At 36.6% G+C, this 22,848-nt stretch overlaps 2 protein-coding genes across 3 annotated transcripts; one reads left to right on the top strand and one right to left on the bottom strand.

Annotated features, from left to right (window-relative positions):
• Positions 1-233: 233 nt before the first annotated feature.
• Positions 234-5,904, top strand: LOC113349976 (CCA tRNA nucleotidyltransferase, mitochondrial-like). The gene is made up of 15 exons (XM_026594026.1): positions 234-550; positions 644-774; positions 867-984; positions 1,279-1,331; positions 1,537-1,586; positions 1,675-1,773; positions 2,301-2,410; positions 2,511-2,638; positions 2,842-2,908; positions 3,436-3,519; positions 4,038-4,100; positions 4,283-4,418; positions 4,715-4,882; positions 5,387-5,484; positions 5,561-5,904. Exons 1-15 carry the CDS (start codon positions 362-364, stop codon positions 5,663-5,665), a joined length of 1,599 nt encoding a protein of 532 aa, XP_026449811.1. The 5' UTR covers positions 234-361; the 3' UTR covers positions 5,666-5,904.
• Positions 5,905-13,933: 8,029 nt separating this feature from the next.
• On the bottom strand, positions 13,934-17,060 carry LOC113349975. Of its 2 annotated transcripts, none has more exons than XM_026594025.1 (2): positions 16,659-17,060; positions 13,934-16,503 (listed from the first exon to the last, which is right to left on the bottom strand). In XM_026594025.1, the coding sequence occupies exon 2, from the start codon at positions 16,484-16,486 to the stop codon at positions 14,279-14,281; it is 2,208 nt and encodes a 735-aa protein (XP_026449810.1). In that variant the 5' UTR covers positions 16,487-16,503; positions 16,659-17,060; the 3' UTR covers positions 13,934-14,278. The 2 variants fall into 2 exon arrangements, with proteins under 2 accessions (XP_026449810.1, XP_026449809.1); XM_026594024.1 differs by having other exon boundaries at positions 16,737-17,060.
• Positions 17,061-22,848: the final 5,788 nt, after the last annotated feature.

Raw genomic sequence — 22,848 nt, 5'->3', positions numbered from 1 at the left:
TATATGAATTTCATTTCTGTTTTTTTAGGTTTTTATATGGACTTCATTTCTGAAATGAACTGTTACAAGAAAATAAGTAAAAATCAACACGGAAAGATACTTTTGTCAGTTTAATATTTTTAAATAATTATGGACCTAACAGTAAAGGATTTTTTATGGACCCACAAAAGGGACCAAAGGATATTTTTCCCATTCTTTAAACATGAAAGTTGTATTAAACGCTACTACCAAACTGCAATTCTTTTCTAGTACAAGTCTATCGACGATTTTCAGACTTCACTCTTTTCCCGCTACACAATTTCGACACTCTAGCTTCAAACCAAACATATTAGGGTTGCACAAAGGTTTTAGTTGCAGAGCAATGGCCGGTTCTTCTTCTTCTTATTATTCTTCTTCTTCTTCTTCTTCTTCTTCATTATCTGGTCAAGCAAAAGATGAAATCAGTCTCATAGATAAAGAGAATCAAATATTTGAAAGATTATTGCAAGTTCTTCATCACTTTAATCTCCAAACACAACTTCGTGTTGCTGGCGGTTGGGTTCGTGATAAGGTTAGATGTCAAATTTGATTTGTATATTCTGTGATCATTCCGATTAGGGTTTTTTACAGTTGTTATGTTTGTGAATGATTTGAATATTTACAGCTTTTAGGGAAAGATTGTGCTGATATTGATATTGCATTGGATGATATGATGGGAAAAGAGTTTTCTGAAAAGGTTAATGAATATTTATCGTTTGCTGGGGAAGAGATTCAAGGAATTGCTGTTATTCAATGGTTGTTACTGGCCAAACTCTCATTACGAGAACTTAATTTTGTTTGTTGTAACATTCAATTGCTTGCCTAATTAGTTTGTTGTAACATTGCAGCAATCCTGATCAGTCGAAACACTTGGAAACAGCAAGGATGAAATTGTTTGGGGAATGGATTGATTTTGTAAACTTGCGATGCGAAACGTATAATAAAAACAGCCGCATTCCTACTATGGTAAAAATTGGTTTTATCAATTAGAATTTACTATCTATCTTGATTAGTTTATAATTAAATGTTTTTGATATATAATACTGTATATTTATTGCCCAATGCTATGTGGTGTGTTATCTTCTAATAGATGTTTAAATTGCTAACTTGTTTGAATGTTGTTTCAAGAGCTTCTGGAGTTGTTTGTAACAGTCATTGTTAGCGTTAACCTTTTCCCAGTGACGGGTATTCTTGAAATGCATGATATTTATTCGTAATGTTGTTGAGTTATAATGCACAAGTGTATCCAATGTTCGACAGGAATTTGGTTCTGCTGAACAGGATGCATACCGAAGAGATTTGACTATCAACAGGTAGTTGCTCTAAATGGCTATATTGCTTCTTTCCTTGGAATAGCCAATTATGCCTATGGACTGATGAGCCACACATGAACAATGCTCCATCTAACATCGTGTGATTTGTTTATTGTAGTTTCTTATTTAAAAGTATGATTTGTGTTCATGCTCACCCCTGACTAATTCATTATCAAAATGGACATTTATTTTTGTTCTTTGGCAGTCTGTTCTACAATATTAACAAGAAGTCAGTTGAAGATTTTACTGGACGAGGTTAGAGTTGATCAACTTGCACTACATGGGCTCATGTATTATTCCTTGTTGAAACTAGTTGCATTGTTGAATGTTGTTCTTTATTCAGGTTTATCAGATCTAAGATCTGGAAAGATCGTGACTCCGTTACCTCCAAAGGAGACATTCTTAGACGATCCTCTACGAGTACTTCGTGCTATTCGGTTTGGTACCAGCTCTACTCCTTTCTGTTTTATTGCGTCTTCACTATTTGTGTTGGTCGATGCTTATATAACTGAATGTCTGACTCCTAGTTTATTATACCAAATAGGAGCATAATAGAACTCACAGATGTTTGAATGTCTGAATATCTGATCATTTAACAACGATAATGGCAGGAATTGCAGTAGTATTCAATCTTCTTTATTGTCGATTCTGTTACATTTTGCCGTTTGTGCTATGATGTGGATCATTTGATCTGTTTCCCGCCTAGAGTGCACATTTATGCAATTCCGATTTTCAGTAAGACTACCTTAGCTAAAATTTCGAACACTATATTTCATAAATCATAATGTGTTAACAGGTGTATTGGTGATGCATGTCAAAAGAAGTATAAAAAATCTGTCATTAGTGTCTATTGTGTGTACATAAAGTAGTTTGAAATTTCAGCATAGAGAATCATGTTGGTACGTCGTTCAAATTGTCTACATGTGCACTTCTGTTTCTATTGGTATTTGATAATCGTAAGCATTCCAGGTGCAAGGTTCTGTTTTGAACTGGATGAAGAGTTGAAGGAAGCTGCAGCTAGTGATGAGGTTAGAGTTGCTCTTGCGGATAAAATCAGCAGGGAGCGCATTGGGCATGAAGTATACTCATCTTTTGGCTCATGTCTGAGACAATATGCTTTTTCTTCATACAAATATCTATGCTTCCATGTATTGATTGTTTCCTTCCCACTTTGTACAGATCGATCTCATGATTTGTGGCAAACACCCAGTTCAAGCAATGACCTACGTATGTAGTTTGCAACTATTTTGGGTTGTTTTCCCTCTTCCCTCCAATTCAGCGCCTGCTGTTTTGGAAGGGTGTGACAGGTGCACTATATTGCTAAAAGAAACCGTGATAGTCTCCTATTGTTGAAAGAGTTCAAATATTCACTCTGATCTGGTTCATCGGTGCAGCCAAGTGCACCACATTGTGAAGAGCCTTTGTGATGAATTTATGTCGTTTGGCATATTGATAACAAGCCGTTTTGTGGATATTGTGCATTCGCTTACCTTTGCCATCCATTTCACAGGCTCTGCATCGCTTCTGTGGATGCTGCATGGAATCTCTTAGAATTAATTGGATGCACGGCTTTTACTGTAAGTTCTGCAGAATAAATCTTTCCTTGTTTTCATGATATTTATCTCATCTTGGTATGAATACTGAGCAAATCCAGAAACTGAGATTCAATGACAACCACAGAGAGTTCAAATATGGATGCACGTCGACTACTTGTTGTAGTATAATTAAGTGCTGATTTACTCATCAATACATACCACACCACGTACCAAGAAATATCTCATACAAACATGGGACTTCTTTAGATTCTTATGTTTGGTTGAGTGTTCCATATGGTTTTATATTAAAAGCGCTGATGTTGTATTACCCAACCTGGCGTCTTAACTGTGTCGGTTGGTAATATAGTTTGTGAGGCAGATGAGTTTCTGATACAGACGCATGTTGTGGTCATCGATAAACACATTCTAGTTTCTGGATTTTATGATGTTCCTACCCCGGTATTAGCATGTGTTAAATTTTGCATGGTCGCTTTTGTTATCTTTGAATTATTTAATGTCTCTGGAATAGTTACTTAGGGTTAAACCTTTGTCGTTTCACTTTATTATAGGATGAGCAAAGAAGGGTGTACTTATATTCAGCACTTTTTTATCCTCTCAGAGAAATTGTTTACAGAGACAACAAAGGCAAAAAGGTAAGCGTGTTTATAGATATTATTACATATTTACATATCGTTTATTCTCACTGCTGGTTTAACCATATTGAATTGTTACATTTATTTTGCTCAGTTCTCTTACCATGTTATTCTAGAGAACATAAGTGCGATAAGTCCGTATAGAGTATTTGGTGGTGACTGTCTTAATCCATCAGTGGGCCTTAAGCCTTTACTGTTTCATAGGAAGAGCAAGTCACGTTGGAAAATTCTGAGTAAGCATGCCAGCATGAAATGTATTACTCCTATTCGTAAGAAAAGAAAAAAAATTACAACACATGTAACTGCGACCGGTAATTGTTGGAACCCTCCACATGTCGTAAGATTTTGGTTCATTGTCATGAAAGATTTGGTTCAGTAACAAGATCAGTAGTATCTACAATTTCACTTATAATTAGGTTATTTCCTTTTTGATTATCATCCAAGAGTCATTGTATTGTTTTCTAAGATTTCTCTTGCAATCTTCATTTTGATGAGCATAATTTTCCTGTTCTCCTCAGATTCCTGTTGCAAATTACATCTTTCTGAATTCTCTGAAGCTGAAAGTTAACGACTCGAAAATGGTCAGAGCAGATTTTCTCTTGTTGTGTTATTCTGTTTTTCTCTTGGATGGTAGTTTGTATATTTTACACGTGGTTTGGATATGTATGTTTGTCAGCATTCTATAGTTTTTTCTCGCTGGTGGTCTTTATATATTTTCTGTTGTTATCTGATGCCACCAAACATATAACTTTTATGTTGCTAGGTTATAAGCTTACACAATGCATCAGAAAGTTTCATATCGTTGATTCCTTCCTTAACTGAAATCAAAACTGCTGAAGCTGGTAACCGAAGAGAAAAAATTGATGTCACAGTGACTTCAAAACCGCGAATATGTGCAGGTTAAGAGATACAAAATACTCATGATTTGCTTACCCTGAGCTAGTTACTTGACATATATTGCATAAAGTTCATGGATTGGTGGTTTATTGGATAATCCCTCAAAATGGCCTCATTAATACAAGGCTGTGGAAATAGAAGGTCTACAAAGCAGTAAAACCACAGCCCTGGGTCTTGCTTCATTTTATGCATTCAAGCCTGATTGTAGATCAACATTATCAAATGTAGATAAACATCAGATATTTCTGCTTTTTGTTCATTTGTGTGCTGTTGTCTGACATCCTGTACATATTTTTAGGATTGCTTTTACGTGAAATCAAGAGTTTCTGGCGTGTTGCCTTGTTGATCTCCACATTATCATACCCCATTGACTTCGATCGTGCTGAAGTTTCTGAAGACAAGCAGCTTGAGTTAGGCTTGCGCAGAAACTTGTTTACAACAGTTGAAAGTGCCATTGTGAGACTAGGTATGTCTACCGACTCACTTACACATATGACTTAACTGCAAAAAAAGGTGGCAACCTACTCTGTGTAATTCACTTCATCTGGTCCCAGTATTACAAGGCTTACAAACTCATGCCATCCAACTTGAGGCATGCACATCCCTGTTTTCATTTACTTCTTTTATGTCATAGAAATAGAATGATAAAATGAGCGTGCTGGCATGAAATAATGATCCGATTTCCAGCAATCCTTATATATGCGTATGGCGATATTTGCTATTACAACCAGATCAAACCAGTCAAGCCTTACCTTTGAATGTCGGCTCATCACATGTCAAAGTTTCTGGCTCTTACTAAATCTAGTTGGACTAGCATCAGTCTATGATATTAAAATCTCACCATTATGTATGAAGGTCAAGAGAGAAGTGCTTGTATTTTTTTCCTACTTCTGGTGTACATGTTTCTGCAATCACCAATGGTCTTCTGTTTAACTGTTCAATGGCGTGAAGAGTATATTCTTTAATGCAGGTCTCGAAAATGTGTGGGAGATGAAACCATTGGTGAATGGGAGGGAAATCATGACTATTTTACAGCTTAAGACTGGAGGACCCCAAGTCAGTGAATGGGTAAGAAATTATTGCTGCACCAGTAACTCTTTTCAGAACTTGAAATTCACATGCTGATTTATTATATTCTTGGCAGCAACAAAAATCTCTCGAATGGCAGCTTGCCGATCCCAATCGTACTTCCGAGCAATGCCTTGATTGGATGCGAGAAAGTCATTCAAAACGTTCAAAGTTGGGGTGACTGTTCAACTTGTTTGCATTCTCAATTTTCTACTTTCTTTGGTGAAACAGCGTGAGTGGGTGAACTCACGGGGTCAAATGCATACAAGAATGCGGTATATCTTCTTTTTTGATAAGAAATGCTGTATAGTTCTCACTCTTTTCTAAAATTCTATCATACAGTAGATGGTAGATGATGTAAAATCTTGTTACTTCCCAATATGCTGATGCTTCCTATAAGAGAGAATATTCTGGCTGATTCATAACTGAGTTTGTTCGGCATAATTGAGGATTGCCGGTGGAACAGAGAGAACGTTAGGCGGTAAAACTTTAAACCTTGATAGCATGTTTGGTTAAAGTTTACGTTAGGCGGTAAAACTTTAAACCTTGATAGCATGTTTGGTTTGAGCCATCAAGATAACTGACTTCAAAATAATTGAATTACAAGGATATTAGATAATTTCCATGGACCAAACAATACAAACAATATAAATTTAACTTATTATTGGAATCGCATCTATTGACGGAATTGGATTGCAATATTTGAACCACACTATATACACAATCTAATTGCAGTAGATTGGCATGCAGTACTAAATGGTAAATGGTCATCACGAAGTTTATGAGAGATGTCACATAAAGTGCTAAACGGTAGGCACAAATTATGTGGTTCTAATTTTGGCAGGCTTTTCAAAATCACACTTGGTGTGGATACTCGATGTTAAGAACCAGTTTTGAACTTGTGACACGAATTTTCAGTCCTACTTTTCATTTTAGATCCTTGGATCCTGGACCTGCTTGAAATTCCGGGCACTATAAGAATGCTTGCTGAAGCTTAATTTACCAGTAATATTTTCTCTCTTTTAACCATCTCTCTGGCTTAATTTTATTGCAATCAGAACCCCAAACATTTTCCATCCTGGTTAAAAGAACCTGGCGTTTTTAGGGGCCACCCCAAAGGATTTAGGGGCCATCAATTTATACCCAGCCAAAGACTCTAGTTAAGGGGTACCCTATATGATATTGAAGTTACATAAATGCCCTTATGGTAAAACTGTATGAAAACCAAATCAAAAACAATTCTACTCATTTCAACTCTTCTTCTTCCAGTTTCCTATTATCTTTCGATTGTGGAAGAAAAAAAAAAATTCGCTCCAAAGTCAAATGGCCCCAATTAGGTAAGAATCTATCATTTTTGGGGTTTATCTCGCTTTAATTCGGCGAATCGAGAAAAAATAATTCTAGGGTTTTCGGTTATTTATCCAGATTCGGGCGATATTCATGCTCCTTTACTTCCGAATGTAGTCGTGTTCTTCATTTCTCAAGAACATCGACAGTATTCGGGAGAAATATTTGATGGTTATCGGCCGAATATTGTTGGTCATATCTTCCTAGATACAAACTGGTAATAATCGGTAGTTTAATGAATTTTTTGTCTCCCGAATATATTTAAGTAGACACATAGTATTCGGAGTACACTCACTACCGAATATATATATTGAAAAATCTCAAAATTTCTGATATAGGAAAAATCCCATTTTGGGGCCAGTATTTATTCGGAAGACAATATAATGTTATATACTTCCGATTATTTCAATTTCAAAATTTGAAAAGTATAAGTTTTTCCCAAATTCTGATTTTTGGGCCATCGTACATTCGGGACTTTACAAAACAATTATCCTCCGAATATAGCAAGTTCAAAACAAACCACGCCTTGGCTCTAGGTGGTTCCAAGGGCCAATATAGAATGTTAGACAGCCCATATTCGGAAGTTTGGGTAACTAATTATACTTCCGATTATTTCAATTTCAAAATTTGAAAAGTATAAGTTTTTCCCAAATTCTGATTTTTGGGCCATCGTACATTCGGGACTTTACAAAACAATTATCCTCCGAATATAGCAAGTTCAAAACAAACCACGCCTTGGCTCTAGGTGGTTCCAAGGGCCAATATAGAATGTTAGACAGCCCATATTCGGAAGTTTGGGTAACTAATTATACTTCCGATTATTTCAATTTCAAAATTTGAAAAGTATAAGTTTTTCCCAAATTCTGATTTTTGGGCCATCGTACATTCGGGACTTTACAAAACAATTATCCTCCGAATATAGCAAGTTCAAAACAAACCACGCCTTGGCTCTAGGTGGTTCCAAGGGCCAATATAGAATGTTAGACAGCCCATATTCGGAAGTTTGGGTAACTAATTATACTTCCGATTATTTCAATTTCAAAATTTGAAAAGTATAAGTTTTTCCCAAATTCTGATTTTTGGGCCATCGTACATTCGGGACTTTACAAAACAATTATCCTCCGAATATAGCACAGTTCAAAACAAACCACGCCTTGGCTCTAGGTGGTTCCAAGGGCCAATATAGAATGTTAGACAGCCCATATTCGGAAGTTTGGGTAACTAATTATACTTCCGATTATTTCAATTTCAAAATTTGAAAAGTATAAGTTTTTCCCAAATTCTGATTTTTGGGCCATCGTACATTCGGAACTTTACAAAACAATTATCCTCCGAATAATATAGTCGTGTTTAGAAATACCAACTTAATCGGTAGATAAGAATTTAAGTTTTCCACCGAATGTCTTATTCGGAGGTAATACGTGTATCGTTAACAACCGATTGTAGTGCACCAATGATACGAAACCTCAACGGCCATATTTTCAGAAACCTCAACGGCCATATTTTCAAAAATTAGATCCGTTGGAACTCTAATCTATATAAGGAGGGTAACCCCTCTCAGTTATTATTGAGTAACAAATCTGAATGAAAAACCTTTTCAATGGCAAGTCCATCATCAATCGACAACATACTTCGAAGATGCAAGCGAACAACTACATCAATTGCAGCAAGGGAAGAAGAAATACAAAAAAGGAACAAACAACCCAAAAAATTAAACCATCGTTAGTGGCAACGGAGGAGGAGGAAGAGGAAATCAAGGCTAAGAAGCGAGGTCAAGAACAATTCCATCATAGAGAAAGATTAAAACAAGTTGAGGAAGAGACCGAATGGATAAAAAATTATTACATTGTGAAAGATCTACCCAAAGAACAGCAGGACGATCGTATATTTTGGATTAACGTTTCATTGGGTCCTTTTGTTGGTAAGTACAAGAAGCCACGCCACAATTATGAACCATCCCATGTTTCTTCAAGGGTGCACCATGTTATAAAATTGTGCACCGAGTACAACCGTATTCTTGCTAGGCACAGAGACGACAGGTTTGCGGCACAAGATGCTTATTCCAAGTGGAGAGGAGAGTCGTTTCTACATTTCGAAGCCGCGTTGATTGTTGCATCTCGGACTGGGAAAAAAGAATAACATGTGATGTTTGAGTGCTGTAAATTCAAATTTTTAATATTAATCGGCGGTTTGATAAAATATGGAATTCCCGAATATGATTAATCGTATTGAAGTGTTATAATACTGTTGTTCCGATTACATAGTTTCAAAAAAAATTATAATCGTGCCTCGAAAAAAAACGATCAAACATCGTCATCATCCGAGGGGATCAATTCGAGTAACTCAGCGGGAAAGTTGTTGTCCATAACACGATCCCAATCAACCATGTTGGACTCATATTGTTTCACCCAATCCTTGCAATGGTTCATCGGGAAGTAATCGTGCCACTTACTCAACGGAGGTAACGGACAATCTTTCTTTACTCTTAAACCGATAAAATGCATTTCATTCACAAATGCCATTACGATTCTTCTATCTTTAACCGACTCGTCGCAAGCCGTTCTTGTGGGTGCAAACGTCATGCTAAGTCCATACATAGGAGGAACGAAGAAATGTACCACGCAATTCAAAACGTCCGCTAGGAGATATCCAAATTTAGGCATTGTCATCCAATACTTGGATCCGATTGTCTTCAATCCCTTTCGACACTTCACACGCGCAACTAAGTCTTTGAACTCTTGTTCTTTGTCGTATCTATCTCCTCGCCTCATCATCTCCATATAAAAACCCTTGTCCTTCACTAGTTGTACCGCCATCTTATTTCTTAAATATTGGCATTGGGTGACATCTTCGATATCCGCCTCTCTAAAGTAACCCATTTGTTCCGTAGCAACGTGAAACCCACAATTTCCATCCCCATCAACCTCGTCGGTCGACAAAACAAATGGAATGATAAGTGGAGGGAGTTGTTCCAAATACTCTTTGTATATTGTATATGTGGATCGATTTGGTCTTCCATTAAGATCTCTAGGGCAACGAAGAGTACCTTTGTCCTCTTTTATAGTAAGAATTTCCATTGGTTGGGTTTGTTGCGAGGCGTTCATTTGCTCAACAACTTCTTCGACAACATTGGGTTGACTTACTTGAGAAGGCTCTGTAGAGATCTTTGGCCTTACTTGTCGGGTGGTTGGTCCACTTTGATCATTTCTTGGACGACCTCTTTTCTTAGGTTCCGGCTCATCTTCAAATTCGGCTTCCGAACACTCGTGCCTAGACAATATTCTTTTATTAGACAAATACTCCTTCAACTCTTTTCTTTGGATGGTCCTCGACACTTCGGTGTTCGGCCTACCGGTGTTCTTTTGCTTAATAGGTTCATCAACCTCCCTTAAACAAGGGTGAAGGGCTTCCTCCAAATTATGCATCAATATTTGCTTTTTGGTGCCGTTTGATGTAGCGTAACGCTCGGCTATTCGTGCATACAATTCCGACTCGAAGAAAGACGGACCATCAACTACCGGGGTGTTCGGAGTGAAATTTAATTGCTTCCAAAATGGGTGAATATCATCGATGTCAATCACTTCAACATACCTACCCAACTTATGACGACATGGGAGTCCAATACCTATCATATCCTTGCAAACACAAACCGTATTCTCGTCATCATAAGTTTTATATAACTTCAATTGTTTCATCATGCGATTTATTGCCCATCTTGAAACTTTATGAACAACTCCCCTTAGAAGCAATTTTTCCTTAATATGTTCCATCGGGAATTGGTGTACACTAAATTGCATACATTTCCTAATCTTTACGAGATCACGATTGGTGAATTCATGGATTGCTTCTTGGATCGACACAACTCCATTTTGACTACCAATTAGTATTTTCTTTAGTCGACCATGAGACCCCTCCGCAATGCTTGTCGCCTCGTTCTTGAAGTTACGATATTCATATGTCCATGCAAACACAAACCTCTCCTTAATCGTTAACCATTGTGTTTTACAATACTCAACCGGTTTTGGGTAGTCCGTGCTGTATTCATCCTCAAATTTCTTCAAGTTACATTCGTAAATTTCCTCGGTCATCGACCAAACGATTTTGTCCCATGCTTTCATGAACATTTTCCAAATTATTCCATCCTCCTTCCACTTTTCTTCAAATAGCCTATCCTCTTCCTTACGTTCTTCCAAGGTTAATTTACTAATGCGCTCATCCTCTTCCTTTGACCTCTTGGTACCCTTCCTTGGTCTTTTAGCTTGGAAATGATGATGGCAATTGGTTTTGAGATTGCATTGAATGTGCCACGTACATTGCAAGTTTTGGGCTTCCGGAAACACTACCGCTATTGCATGCATTAAGGCTTGATCGTTATCCGTTACAATAACCCTTGGAAAATTATCACCGTTATAAATGGACCTCAACGTCTCCAACATCCAAATGAAACTCACATTGTTCTCATGATCCATTAAACCCCATGCAATCGTAAACGTGTTTTTGTCCGAAGTATGGCAAGCAATGTTCAACAACGGCATGTTATACTTGTTTGTCTTATAAGTAGCATCTATCAACAAAATTTGATGAAAGCATTGAGCCAATTGGATCATTTCGGGATGTGCCAAGAAAATACGAACCACTATACCATCCTTTTCTTCCCTTCTCAAGGTGTAGCCGTGTAACTCCGCTAACCACTCCGATTGTTGCATGACCGTTCTACCATCCCAATCAGTCCTTTTGATCGTAGCTAGGGCCGACTTAATTGTAGACAAAGAAGACAAGTTGTCGGGATCGTCCGCCTTTATTTTACTTAAGATCGCACTCGCTTTTTGGATCCGCATAGACCTCACCGTCTGCATTTGATGTGGTTTTAACTTGGCAACCATTACATGTCCAATTAAATCCAACGGATCATCATGGTTGTGACAACCGTTATCAACTTTATACATTTTATACTCTTTACCTTTAATACCATCGGGCTTATAGAAGACAATCTTAAATGGGCATCCTATCTTCTTGGTATTGCTTCGGTATTTCCTATTCGTCTTCCGTATGTACTTACTATTCTTTCCCTCGTGACTCTTTCGCGTCCCACCTCGCTCACAAATCATTTCAAATCGAGTGTCACTAACATGATTATTTTGAACTACCACGCACATGTTATCTTTTGCCTTGTTCATAAGCCATTCCTTTGCCTCCTTCTTACTTCCAAATGTCTAAACGTGCATAAAACAAAACAAACCTAATAAGCATAACCATTTAACATATAAATTTTGAAAAAAAGAAAAAAGTAGTAATGAGTATACCAAATCGTTTGCATAGTATAGGGAAGTGTCGGGCCTCAAATAGAAGTCATCAACAAACTCTTCAACGGCCTGCATATGAAAGCAACAAATTATTATACAATAATCGGAGGTTATTAAATAAGTCAAATTTCCGAATATTCTATATTCGGAATCCTATCGGTTACCCAAAACACCCGATCTATGCAAATGAATGTACACAGTTTACTGAGTGAAAAAAATGATATATTCGGAGGTAATTAAATAAGTCAAACTTCCGAATACTTTATATTCGGAATCCTATCGGTTACCCAAAACACCCGATTTATGCAAATGAATGTACACAGTTTACTGAGTGCAAAAAATGATATAATCGGAAGCTAAAATATATAGTAAAACAGCCGAATATAAATAACCGGGAGATAACTTTAATCGATAAACATCCGATTTTCAAGTTTTCGGAAATTTTATTTTGAGGCCACTGTTATATTCGGCAGTCAAATAATGTTAAACTATTACCGATTGTAAAGGATAAGAATACTGAGTTTTGAAATTTTCTGAGGAATTCGTTTTTGGGGCCATTCGGAGGTAAATAACTCTACATAACTACCGAATGTAGATATTTTTGGAAAACCAGTTTGGGGTTTTTCTCATATTCGGCAGTAAACTAGTATCTTGTAACTACCGAATATACATATTTGGTACTCAGTGTGTTATATTCGTAAGTTTAATATAGAAATTATCTACCGAATCTGGGTAGTTCATGGCATTCAATGCATGCAATAATCGGTTTTTCTTGTTTACAAAAGCACACAAACGCATGCAAATCGAGTATTTGAGTTTCTTAACACAATACCTGTGTTTTACATGCATCGTTAGCTTCAATATCATGCGATTCTCCATTTTCTTCCATGAAAGGGTCGTCTATGTTTTCCTCTCCACAAAAGTTTGGATCATTCAACATATACCCCAAATCGTCTTCTTTAAACGGTCGTGAACCCTCAACATTTTGTTCTTCGTCATGATTCTCACCTTCTTCTTCGTATCCATCCATTTTTGTAGTGATAAAATGGGTTTTCTCTTTTTTTCCTTCACCTTCTTCTCTATAACTCTAACAACTCAAAAATTAAAAAGAAATGGAAAAAATGAAACACAAATCATTCTAATACTGCACCGACTACAATCGGAAGTATGGGAACGATTTTGGCTTCCGATTTCATTCGGAGGGTAACAATGTTATCATATCCTCCAAATATATAAGGATAATTTCGCCATTACGAATTACGCGAGATAAGGGCTGGCTACATTTTCCCTTTGGGTGACCTTTTTTGTTTTATTGTTGGCCCCTAAATCCTTTTGAGTGGCCCCTAAAAACGCTAGGTAAAAGAACCCCACACATTTTCCATCCTTAATTATGAAATTCAAAAGACACTACCTGGCCCGTTTGACCCGGTTTAGGCTGGACAGTGGACAGTCATACACCCCACTAATGGGCGCAACATCAACAAAATTAGCCAAGAAAAGCTATTACGATATTGAGTTTGCTTTATGTGAATTGTGAAGTTGTAAACTTTCGTATTTGCCCACAAGATTCAGAAATCCAACAAATTCAAATTAGCAGTTGCATAGTAAGCCCAAGGGTCTGTAAAATTTGCACTTCTAAAAGCACCGCAGATTTTAACAAAAATTTCCATTTGCAGTCAAGAGGGCCTCAATGGCAAAGATACCAATTCAGTGCCTAAGCAGACTGAACACTGTGAGGGAGACACCCTCATACAGCATAACAGTTTAAGTTTTAAAAAAAATAGGAAGAAAACCAGAACTGAAGCAAAAATAGAAACTCTTAACTAGTGGAGCCAGACTTACAGTAAACTGCTCCAGGGTTATGCTTCCCAGATACTTAGCTAAACTAATACCATTCACTATCATACATTAGCGATTGTCCATTGGGGGTAAGTACTGATAGGAGGAAATAAAACAATGACTTATTTAACTATGATGAGATTTTCGAATGCAGCCAATGAACTTAACACTCATACAAATGACATGCAATAAATTTACCTAGATTTGCACAGAAGCACTAGCAAACTTTCCTTCTAACCTTTTCTTACTTCTCACACAAGAACATAATTAATCAAATCCTAATAACAGAGAAGAAAACGGAAGCCTTATATAGGTGCTGCACATGTTGTTCTAAAATGACCTGTTTGGTTGCAGCGGCTGCAATGGACAACTCTCTTCACACGACCACGATCTTCTGCACGAACACGCTTCTTCCTTGGCCGGCCAGGTGGTCTAAGTGACTTAGGTGGGTTGATGAGTACTTCGGCAGCTGGATTTGCTCCATTCTCAGATGCTTCTTTCCAGAGGGTCTTGTCAGGAACAGGATGCAAAGTTTGTGAGTATGTTTTCCGGTAAGTTGTAACAGTGAAACAACTTTCAGTAAATCGATGGACATTCTGCCGACAAGAGAGAAGCGCTGCAACAGCATGGGCACAAGGAATCCCATAAAGTTGCCATCCACGACACAAACAACAACGGTTTCGAATATCCACAATATTCGTTCCTTCATGAGAAATCACTTCAAATTCAGCTTCATTAGCACGGAGCACTTGATAACTGCGAGCCCGCTCCAGAGCCTCAGCAACCCTTCTCTCAGCAGATGGCACAAGTATTGTAGTCCATTGCATACTTGTTTCTCGGCGTTCATTAAACCAAGTCATAAGCTGCCTACGAATGCATTCCATCATTTGAATTATAGGAAGACCAGACGCTTCAAGTATCCAAGAGTTCAAGGATTCAACTATGTTAGCCGTCAGATGCCCGAAACGAGATCCTTCAAAATAAGCTGTAGCCCAAAGACGAGGTGGAATTCTTCGAATCCAATAAGCAGCATCTTGTGAAATTTCTTCAATCTCAAGTATTTTGGCTTCAAATTCAATAACAGTAAGAGCCCAAGCAGCTTCCCATAGTAGATTGACCAGCATTGTATTATTGAACTCCTTTCGAAAGCTATCACTAAGATGACGCATGCAAAATCCATGAAAAGCAGTTGGAAAATTCGCTTCAACGCCATCTACAATACCCTTCTGCCTATCAGATAAGATAGTCAGCCTTGGCATGTTCTCCGTATTAACCTCTAGCAGGTTGTGAAGCTCGGATAAGAACCACATCCAGTTATCATCACTTTCCTCATCAACTACTCCAAAAGCCAAAGGAAATAAAGCACCGTCACCATCAAAACCAGTGGCGAACAGTAAGGTCCCAAGGTACTTGCTTTTCAAGAGTGTTCTATCAAGACCAAGTAATGGCCGACAAGCATTCACAAAACCGAAGATCGATGCTTGAAATGAAACAAAAAGACGCTGGAAGCAACTATCCTGTGGATTCCCGTAAACTGATGCAATACTCTCTGGATTCGTTCGTTTGATTTGGTCACAGTACTGGGGAAGGAGACGATACCCTTCTTCAAACGAGCCACGAACAGCGGCCATAACTCGCTCTTTCCCTCTCCAGGCTTGCTTGTACGACAATGTGATCCCATGAGCTCTATGGATCTCTTCGAGTATCTCCTTTGGCTTGTAATGAGGATTCTCCCTAAGGCGTTGTTCAACAGAGTTTGCAACCCATTGAACCGAGGCTTGCTGATGACCAAGATGTGTGATACCTCCACATGTATGTCCTTCATTTATGGTCCTGATCGTGAAGGTAGGAACACCAGGAAGCTTTGCAGCATGAACCCTCCATGGACATCCTTCACTGGCACACTTAGCTGTGAAACGTGTCTTATCAGACTTGACAGTCTGTATCTCAAAATGAAGAGCAATTGCTGCGTCCCTTAAAGCTCTTCTACAGCTCTTAACATCCGAAAACTCTTGTCCAACAGCCAATTCATAGTTAGGATTTGGTACAAGCGCACGCGACTGAACAACAGGAGTAGTCACTAACAAATGATGTTGCTGTACCATATCATCAGAAGCTTCGAGACCCATCTCCTGGTTCTGGTCTACCACTAAATCTAAATTCTGCTCAAGCTCATTTCCATCTGAAACCACTAATTCATGATCATCTCCCAAACCCAAGTCATGATGTCGCGCAGCAATAACCATTTGATGCTGCTCATCATCCACACTCCCCCCATGTTCATTTTCAGGGTTTTGATTCTGACCCAAATCTAATCCACTCTGGTTGTTCTCATGATTCTGCTGCAAACTATAGCTTTGTTGATGGTCCTCAGTCGTATGACCTAAATCCAAATCATTACTCTGTCCTAAATCCAAACCCACGTGGTTATTATGCCCAAGACCCAACTGTTGGTGACTGTGTCCAAGATTTAAATCTCGATTCTGCCCGAGTATCAAGTCGTGATTTGCCATCACAATTCAATCATTCACTGCATAATCACCGTCCAAATTCTCACTTAAATCAACAAAAATTTAACCAAAATATCATCACACAGAATTGACTGAAAATTACATCACAAATGAAACTTAAACAAAACAAAATACAGAAAAAATAAAGGCAGAACTTTTATTGATGAAAACATACCTCAATAGATCTAACTGAAGAAAACTAAACTCAAAACCCTAATCTATATACTAAAGCTCTGAAATTTTTCAACAGTACCTGACAAACCCGAAGCTTGAAATGAATTAAAAATCCAAGCTTTAGATAATTAAAAGAGTTGAAACCAGATCTCCCCAAAACCCAAATTAGGGTTTCAAAGGGTTGAAGAAGAAAGGCAAATTTGAAAATGAAAAAGATGGCGGGTAAGGGAGATGGGGTAATTGAGGAAAACTGGGGATGAGAAAAGAAAGAAGGGGCAAGAGATTGTTGAAGGTTGCAGGGGCAAAAGAAGAAGGGAAAGGGGTAGAAGACGAGATTGGAGTTTGAGATATATCAAGGCCCTTGTGGTTTTACAGAGAAATCGAGACAATAACTAGGGCAACACTTATGAGAAAAGGGGGTAATTAGGTCAACATATTAATGTCCCTTTTTCTTATTTGTGTAATGACTTAAACACCTCTACCGCTAAACGTTGGTTCAGAAGGTTTTTTGGTATTTTCCGCGTAAGGGCATTGAGAATTTGTAAATCGGTTAGGATTGAGTTGAGTCTGACAGGTCATCGCTCTTTTGGAGTTTTTCTTTTTTACTTTTAAGGAAAAAATTTATTAAAAGTACACATTTTGTTGTTGTATTCTTTTTATCTTGTATCTATAGTCAATCAGACAAATTATTTTGTTGATCCCGTATCCATAAACGATCACGCAAAGTGTGAACTGAATTGTCGTATTGTCTCGGCTCTGTCCATAGACGACCACATTCGGTAGAAGACTTAGGTTGATAAATCGGCATAAAATTCCTAGTAAAATAAAAATCGGGAAATGAAACCGTTGAAGAAAACATACATATCATGTATCACAAAAATATTTTAAGAAAAAAACCGGGATAGAATACTTCAGAGGTGAAAACATCGAAAAATACATACATATCAGTATCGCAAAAATATTTTAATACAATACAAGAATCAAAAATATGGTTTCTACTTAAAAATATAATAATATTTGAAGGGATGACATATGAATTTTCAGATTTTCTGAAATGAAAAAAGAAGAAGATATTTTTGGATTTTGATTGTGCTATTTGAATTTATCTTATTCTACTACTTCTTCTTCTTCAATGAGATTAAAATCTCTTATAAAAGAAGATTAATTTGCATAGTAAACCATCATCAAGAACAAAGCCGGTAACCATCGATTTTCATGGAAACGCAGATCCATGTCATACGCCGGAATAAATCGTCTTAGTTGATCCATTTGAACCGATTGTTGAAATCAATATAAATTCCCTGTAAAAGTGTATTGAAACACCTTATGACATAGATTTGCTATATAAAAATTATCTATCGAAAACAAAAAACAAAAACAAAAAACCAAACCATAATTTCGTATAAATAAAATAAAAATAATAATCTATAATACAAAACGAAGCTTGGCTAAGTTAGCCTAGATAAATAGTGGTTATGATTTACTCTCAAATAGGATAAATCCACGGCTGTGGTTTTTCACATCGGTTTAGCTTCGTTTTGAATAGAATTCTCTTTTTAACTTTTACTAACTCACTATTTATTGTTATTCCATTGAAACAACTGAAAAACCAAGAAACGTCGAGGAAATTAACCTCTAAGATTTTCCATCCCAATCGACATATTTTTGAATTTTGTTTGGTACATACTTTCATCTTCCAAGACAAATATCAATTAATTCTTCATTGTCGTTGGCGTTTGAACATCAATTACAAAAATAGAAAAGAAACATGACTCGCAAGAAGCAAGTGGAATCTGAACTCTTGGATCGTAGTTGATTATCAGATGCATAACAAAGAAAAAAAGAGTATGTCTTTTTCATTTTCAACGATCTTCCCTCTTATTGTTATCGAACAAAAGTAATGATCTTTGGTTGATTTCTAAGTTTTTTTTAATTCACTATAAAATATTATACATTTGATTGATGAATAAGTGTAAGAGCATAGCTCGGTTGAATTCACCAAGCGTTGATATGTCAAGTTTGATTGTCATATTTTAGTATCAAAACTCATCTAGAGTCGCTTGATTAAATACTAGAGTCAACTTCGTTTAGGTTAGTCTAGGAATGTTGAGATATACAAGTATTACTCCGAAGACCTGAAAAATGTGAAGAAGTAACGAACTACAATGACGACATCATCCTTCCAATTGAGGTTGGTAATATTGATTTGAATTGTTTCATTCCTAACGTATCTTTCAAGTCGTGCTATATTGAAAACATAACTGCGAAGCTGTATATACTGTACATATTGTATAATACTCTAGTGATGTGACATGATCATAATAGTATGATCATAGTATTAAGGAATTAGACTACGAAGTATAATGCTTATGTTTTGAACTTCGTAGATATGACATCGACATAATCTTGTATATATTGTTATGATTATGTGAATGGGTTATGGTGAAGATTTCATCATAGGAAACAATGTTTTACATTTGTTTAAAGGAAGTACATTCATGAACTTGTTTCGTGAATCGAAATGGAAATCAATAGGATTATTGGTCCGGCTATTCATTGCAAATCTTTGGATGACCAATATGTGCGAGTTAGTAAAACCAATCTTAACTCAGATTATGTATCTTGGTATAACTAATCACAATGCCTAGACTTATGATTTGGTATGACTGGTTTTGATATTTGGTGTAACTGATCCTAAGTAATCACCATGTGATGGTATGATCGATCCTTGTAATTGGTGTGACCGATCCTAGTAATTGGTGTAACCGATCATGAGTGTTGTAATACATATCCTTGTAATTGGTGTAATCGGTCCTGGTAACTGGTGTGACCGATCACAAGTAATACCACGTGTAGATGGAACCTATCCTTGTAACTGGTGTAACCGATCCTAGTGACTGGTGTGACCGATCACAAGTGTTTCCATATTTAGGTATACCCGATCCTAGTGATTGGTATAACCGATTGAACCCATACATGTGATTAGGTATTTGATCAATCACATATTAGTCTTGGAAAACAGGCGAACCAATTCTAAACTTTTTTAGAAGTGTGGTATAACCGATTCCAAGAATGCAAATCCATGTAAGTATGAAATGAGGATTTGCAGTGAAAAGATGTCAACATACTTTGAACACGAGCAGTAACTCTTATCATTTATTGTTCAAAGATATTCCTTAGTACTCAAGGTGATCTAGTGCCGAAAAAAATTAAGAATATTTTAATTAAGATTTTTGGTTTTATGTGCTTTAATTACCAGCAATTAATGCATATCTAGACAATATAAATTAGTAATGTGCATTTACTAATTGAAGATTTTGTATTAAGAGATTTCAGAAATATTGGACAAGTATTTATTGGAATTAGGAAAATAAATTTTGCCATTCATTGCATATTTTGAGAATACTTTCGGTTTTGGAAATTCCTTGGTATCCTAACATCCTTGGTCTATGAATAACTAAGTTTGCATTTCTAGCAAACTATCCTAAGATCCCGGAAAACTTCATTTCTTGTTGTTTTTGGTGGAGCCGTCTATTCGGAGAGGAAAGTATCCTAATTATGTGAAATCTCTTACTACCACTCTCTTAAATACTTCTATGGGATCAAGAAGCTCTACGAGTACCGTTGGTGGGAAACTAGATAATTCCAGTGTTATAAGTTTTCGATTGATTTGATTGACTAACGGTTGTTGAAACTTTGATTGCACCTAGTTTGTTTATGCTTGAGAATCTTCTCTTCTGATATAAGATTCATTCAAACTTGATCAGAGTATCGACAGGATATTTAAAACTGTTGTTAGATCTAAAGACATCTTGTGATAATCCAGTATTAACAAACTCTGTTCTGTATGTGATTGATCACAAGAGATTCAAGTGGTGTTGTGCAGGTTTTTGAAGATAAAAGAAGATTTGAAGACGAAAAAGATTTCTTATTAGTTCTCGTGTCTTGTGAATTATGTACACAAACCTTGACCTAGAATCAGTTTATCTTTGATATATCTGATTGATTAGTTGCGTGAGATCGACATTCTCTATATTTCTCTTTGAGATTTATATTGATTGAGTGCAAATATTTTTTTGACTATTTCGGTAGTTATAGTTAGATTGATCTAACCAGACAAAGGAATTTATTAGATTAAACATAAGATTCGTTGTCAACGACTCATCTAAATCTTGTAGCAAGATTGATTAGAGTGGTTACCAAACAGATTCTTCCTTTGCTGTTTGGAATACGATCCAAAGGACTTGCTATTCACGTGTGTGACTCTTGAAGTCGAAGGCGCAGGGATACTGAAGGAACTAAGTATCTACGGGTAGTCTGCTTGGTCACAACTATACGAAGTTGGTATTAGATTTTGTATAACGGCTTAATTCTGAGAGTATTCAAAACTGGACTAAGGCCCGGGGTTTTTTTCATTTGCGGTTTCCTCGTTAACAAAATCTTGTTGTGTCTTTTACTTTGATTTCCGCATTATAATTGTTTATTATAATAAAGTAAAATACACATACACGTTAACTCCACATTACTTGATAGTGATCTTATAGAGTTTGGTTATTACCGAACCTATTATCGAGTAACACACTTTTTTGTAGTATTATCTCGATCTTGTATCCATAGTCAATCACACAAGTTATCTTGTTGTTGTATTGTCTGGATCCTGTATCCATAGACAATCACACGAATTGTGAACCGAATTGTCGTATTTTATCGACTCTGTACATAGACGATCACATTCGGTAGAGGACTTATAGGTTGAAATATGGTGTATTTGGGTTCCCTCATCTTTTCAATTGGTATCAGAGCAGGCAAACACGAAAAGATCTAACAATCTGTGTTTGGTGCGATCCAACCTATAAGAATTGAGTACTATGTTTGATTCAGTTAACGTTATGCAGGATTGCGAATATCCAAATGTTGAAAATGCTACTACTTTGTTAACTAATGATCCAGGAGTTAAGGAAATTAATAGTGCATTTGAGTCAAACTCTGATGTCAAAGAAGATGCTGAGAAAGAGTTGGTAAAACTCCTTAAGCCTATAAGATCTCTGTCTACAAGGATGTTAATATAAAAGACAAAATCTAATCTTCTTAAGCAAGATATCATAGAAAAAGACATTCAACTAAATATTCTAGCCAAAGAAAATATGGATATAGCTGTCAAAAGTAAAAGCTCTTGGCAAATCTGTTACTCAAGAATAAGAGATTCATCATATGACTCTTACCAATAATTCTGTTTTAATTTCTTCTGATGAGGAAATCAAAAGTCCTTTCTCGACTTTTACAGATTGTGATAACAAGACTTGTTTGATCACTTTTGAAACAGATCATGATGATGGTAGTATACATAACTACACCAAGTCATAGGAGAATGAAAAACCATCTTCTACAACTATTGATGATCAAACGAAATCCTGTCCAAAGGAAACTTTGAACCGATTATGTGAGAAAGATCTTAAGGAATATAACTTCCAGTCACTTGATAGGAAACTAATGCTTTTTCAAAATACCATTGTAAAAGTATTAAAAGAAGTGTCTTGTCTTTAAAAACTGAAAGATCATTCCTCAAAAAATCAACTCGATAAAAAGACATAGTATACCCCAACCCGATAAAATCAACTCAAAAAAATCAGATAAAAGAGTTGATAATCACTTATGGAAAAAGGTTCCACCTCACCCACGTCGGGACAATATCTGTTTACATGAAGGTAGTTCACCTACTAAACGGTTCCCGAAGAAAGGAAGGAAATAATTTCTGCCGAAAGAAACAATCAAGGAAGATTTCCAATAATTTTTTCCGATGATCAAGCTGATGTGCATAACAAGGAAATCCTTAGAATGAGAAAATCATATGAAAATATCATTAATAGAATTAAGAAAGATCTATCTATCTCTGAAAATTCTCACATCAGTACAATTTCTCCTCATGATCATGTCTTTATATCAAGGAAGGATCACCTTTTTGGGAGAAAATACTTTGGCCGGAAACCTCCAAAGAGAAACATAAACTTTTTTTCTGATACTCGTTGTAAGCATAATAAGGCTTACTCCGATACAATCTAGTTGTATGGAGAATGTGCACCCTCATCCAAGCTCGTGCTCATTGAAAAAACGGGGGTCTGACAACCACACCCAATATTTTGTTCGCAATCTGAATAGACAAACTCCAATATACTTTCAAGAGAATCAACTAG

Source organism: Papaver somniferum, chromosome 2 (assembly GCF_003573695.1).
Source record: "Papaver somniferum cultivar HN1 chromosome 2, ASM357369v1, whole genome shotgun sequence".
In the NCBI taxonomy this organism is placed as follows: Eukaryota; Viridiplantae; Streptophyta; class Magnoliopsida; order Ranunculales; family Papaveraceae; genus Papaver; species Papaver somniferum.
The sequence above is the reverse complement of the archived record's forward strand: the minus strand, read 5'-3'. Positions and strand labels throughout refer to the sequence as shown.

Excerpts from the sequence above, each read along its gene's own strand:
- LOC113349975 (XM_026594025.1), bottom strand. The coding sequence starts at position 16,486 with ATGGCAAATCACGACTTGATACTCGGGCAGAATCGAGATTTAAATCTT.
- LOC113349976 (XM_026594026.1), top strand. The coding sequence starts at position 362 with ATGGCCGGTTCTTCTTCTTCTTATTATTCTTCTTCTTCTTCTTCTTCT. Across the intron at positions 551-643 it reads GCGGTTGGGTTCGTGATAAG|CTTTTAGGGAAAGATTGTGC; the intron begins GTTAGATGTCAA and ends GAATATTTACAG. Across the intron at positions 4,101-4,282 it reads AAGTTAACGACTCGAAAATG|GTTATAAGCTTACACAATGC; the intron begins GTCAGAGCAGAT and ends TTATGTTGCTAG.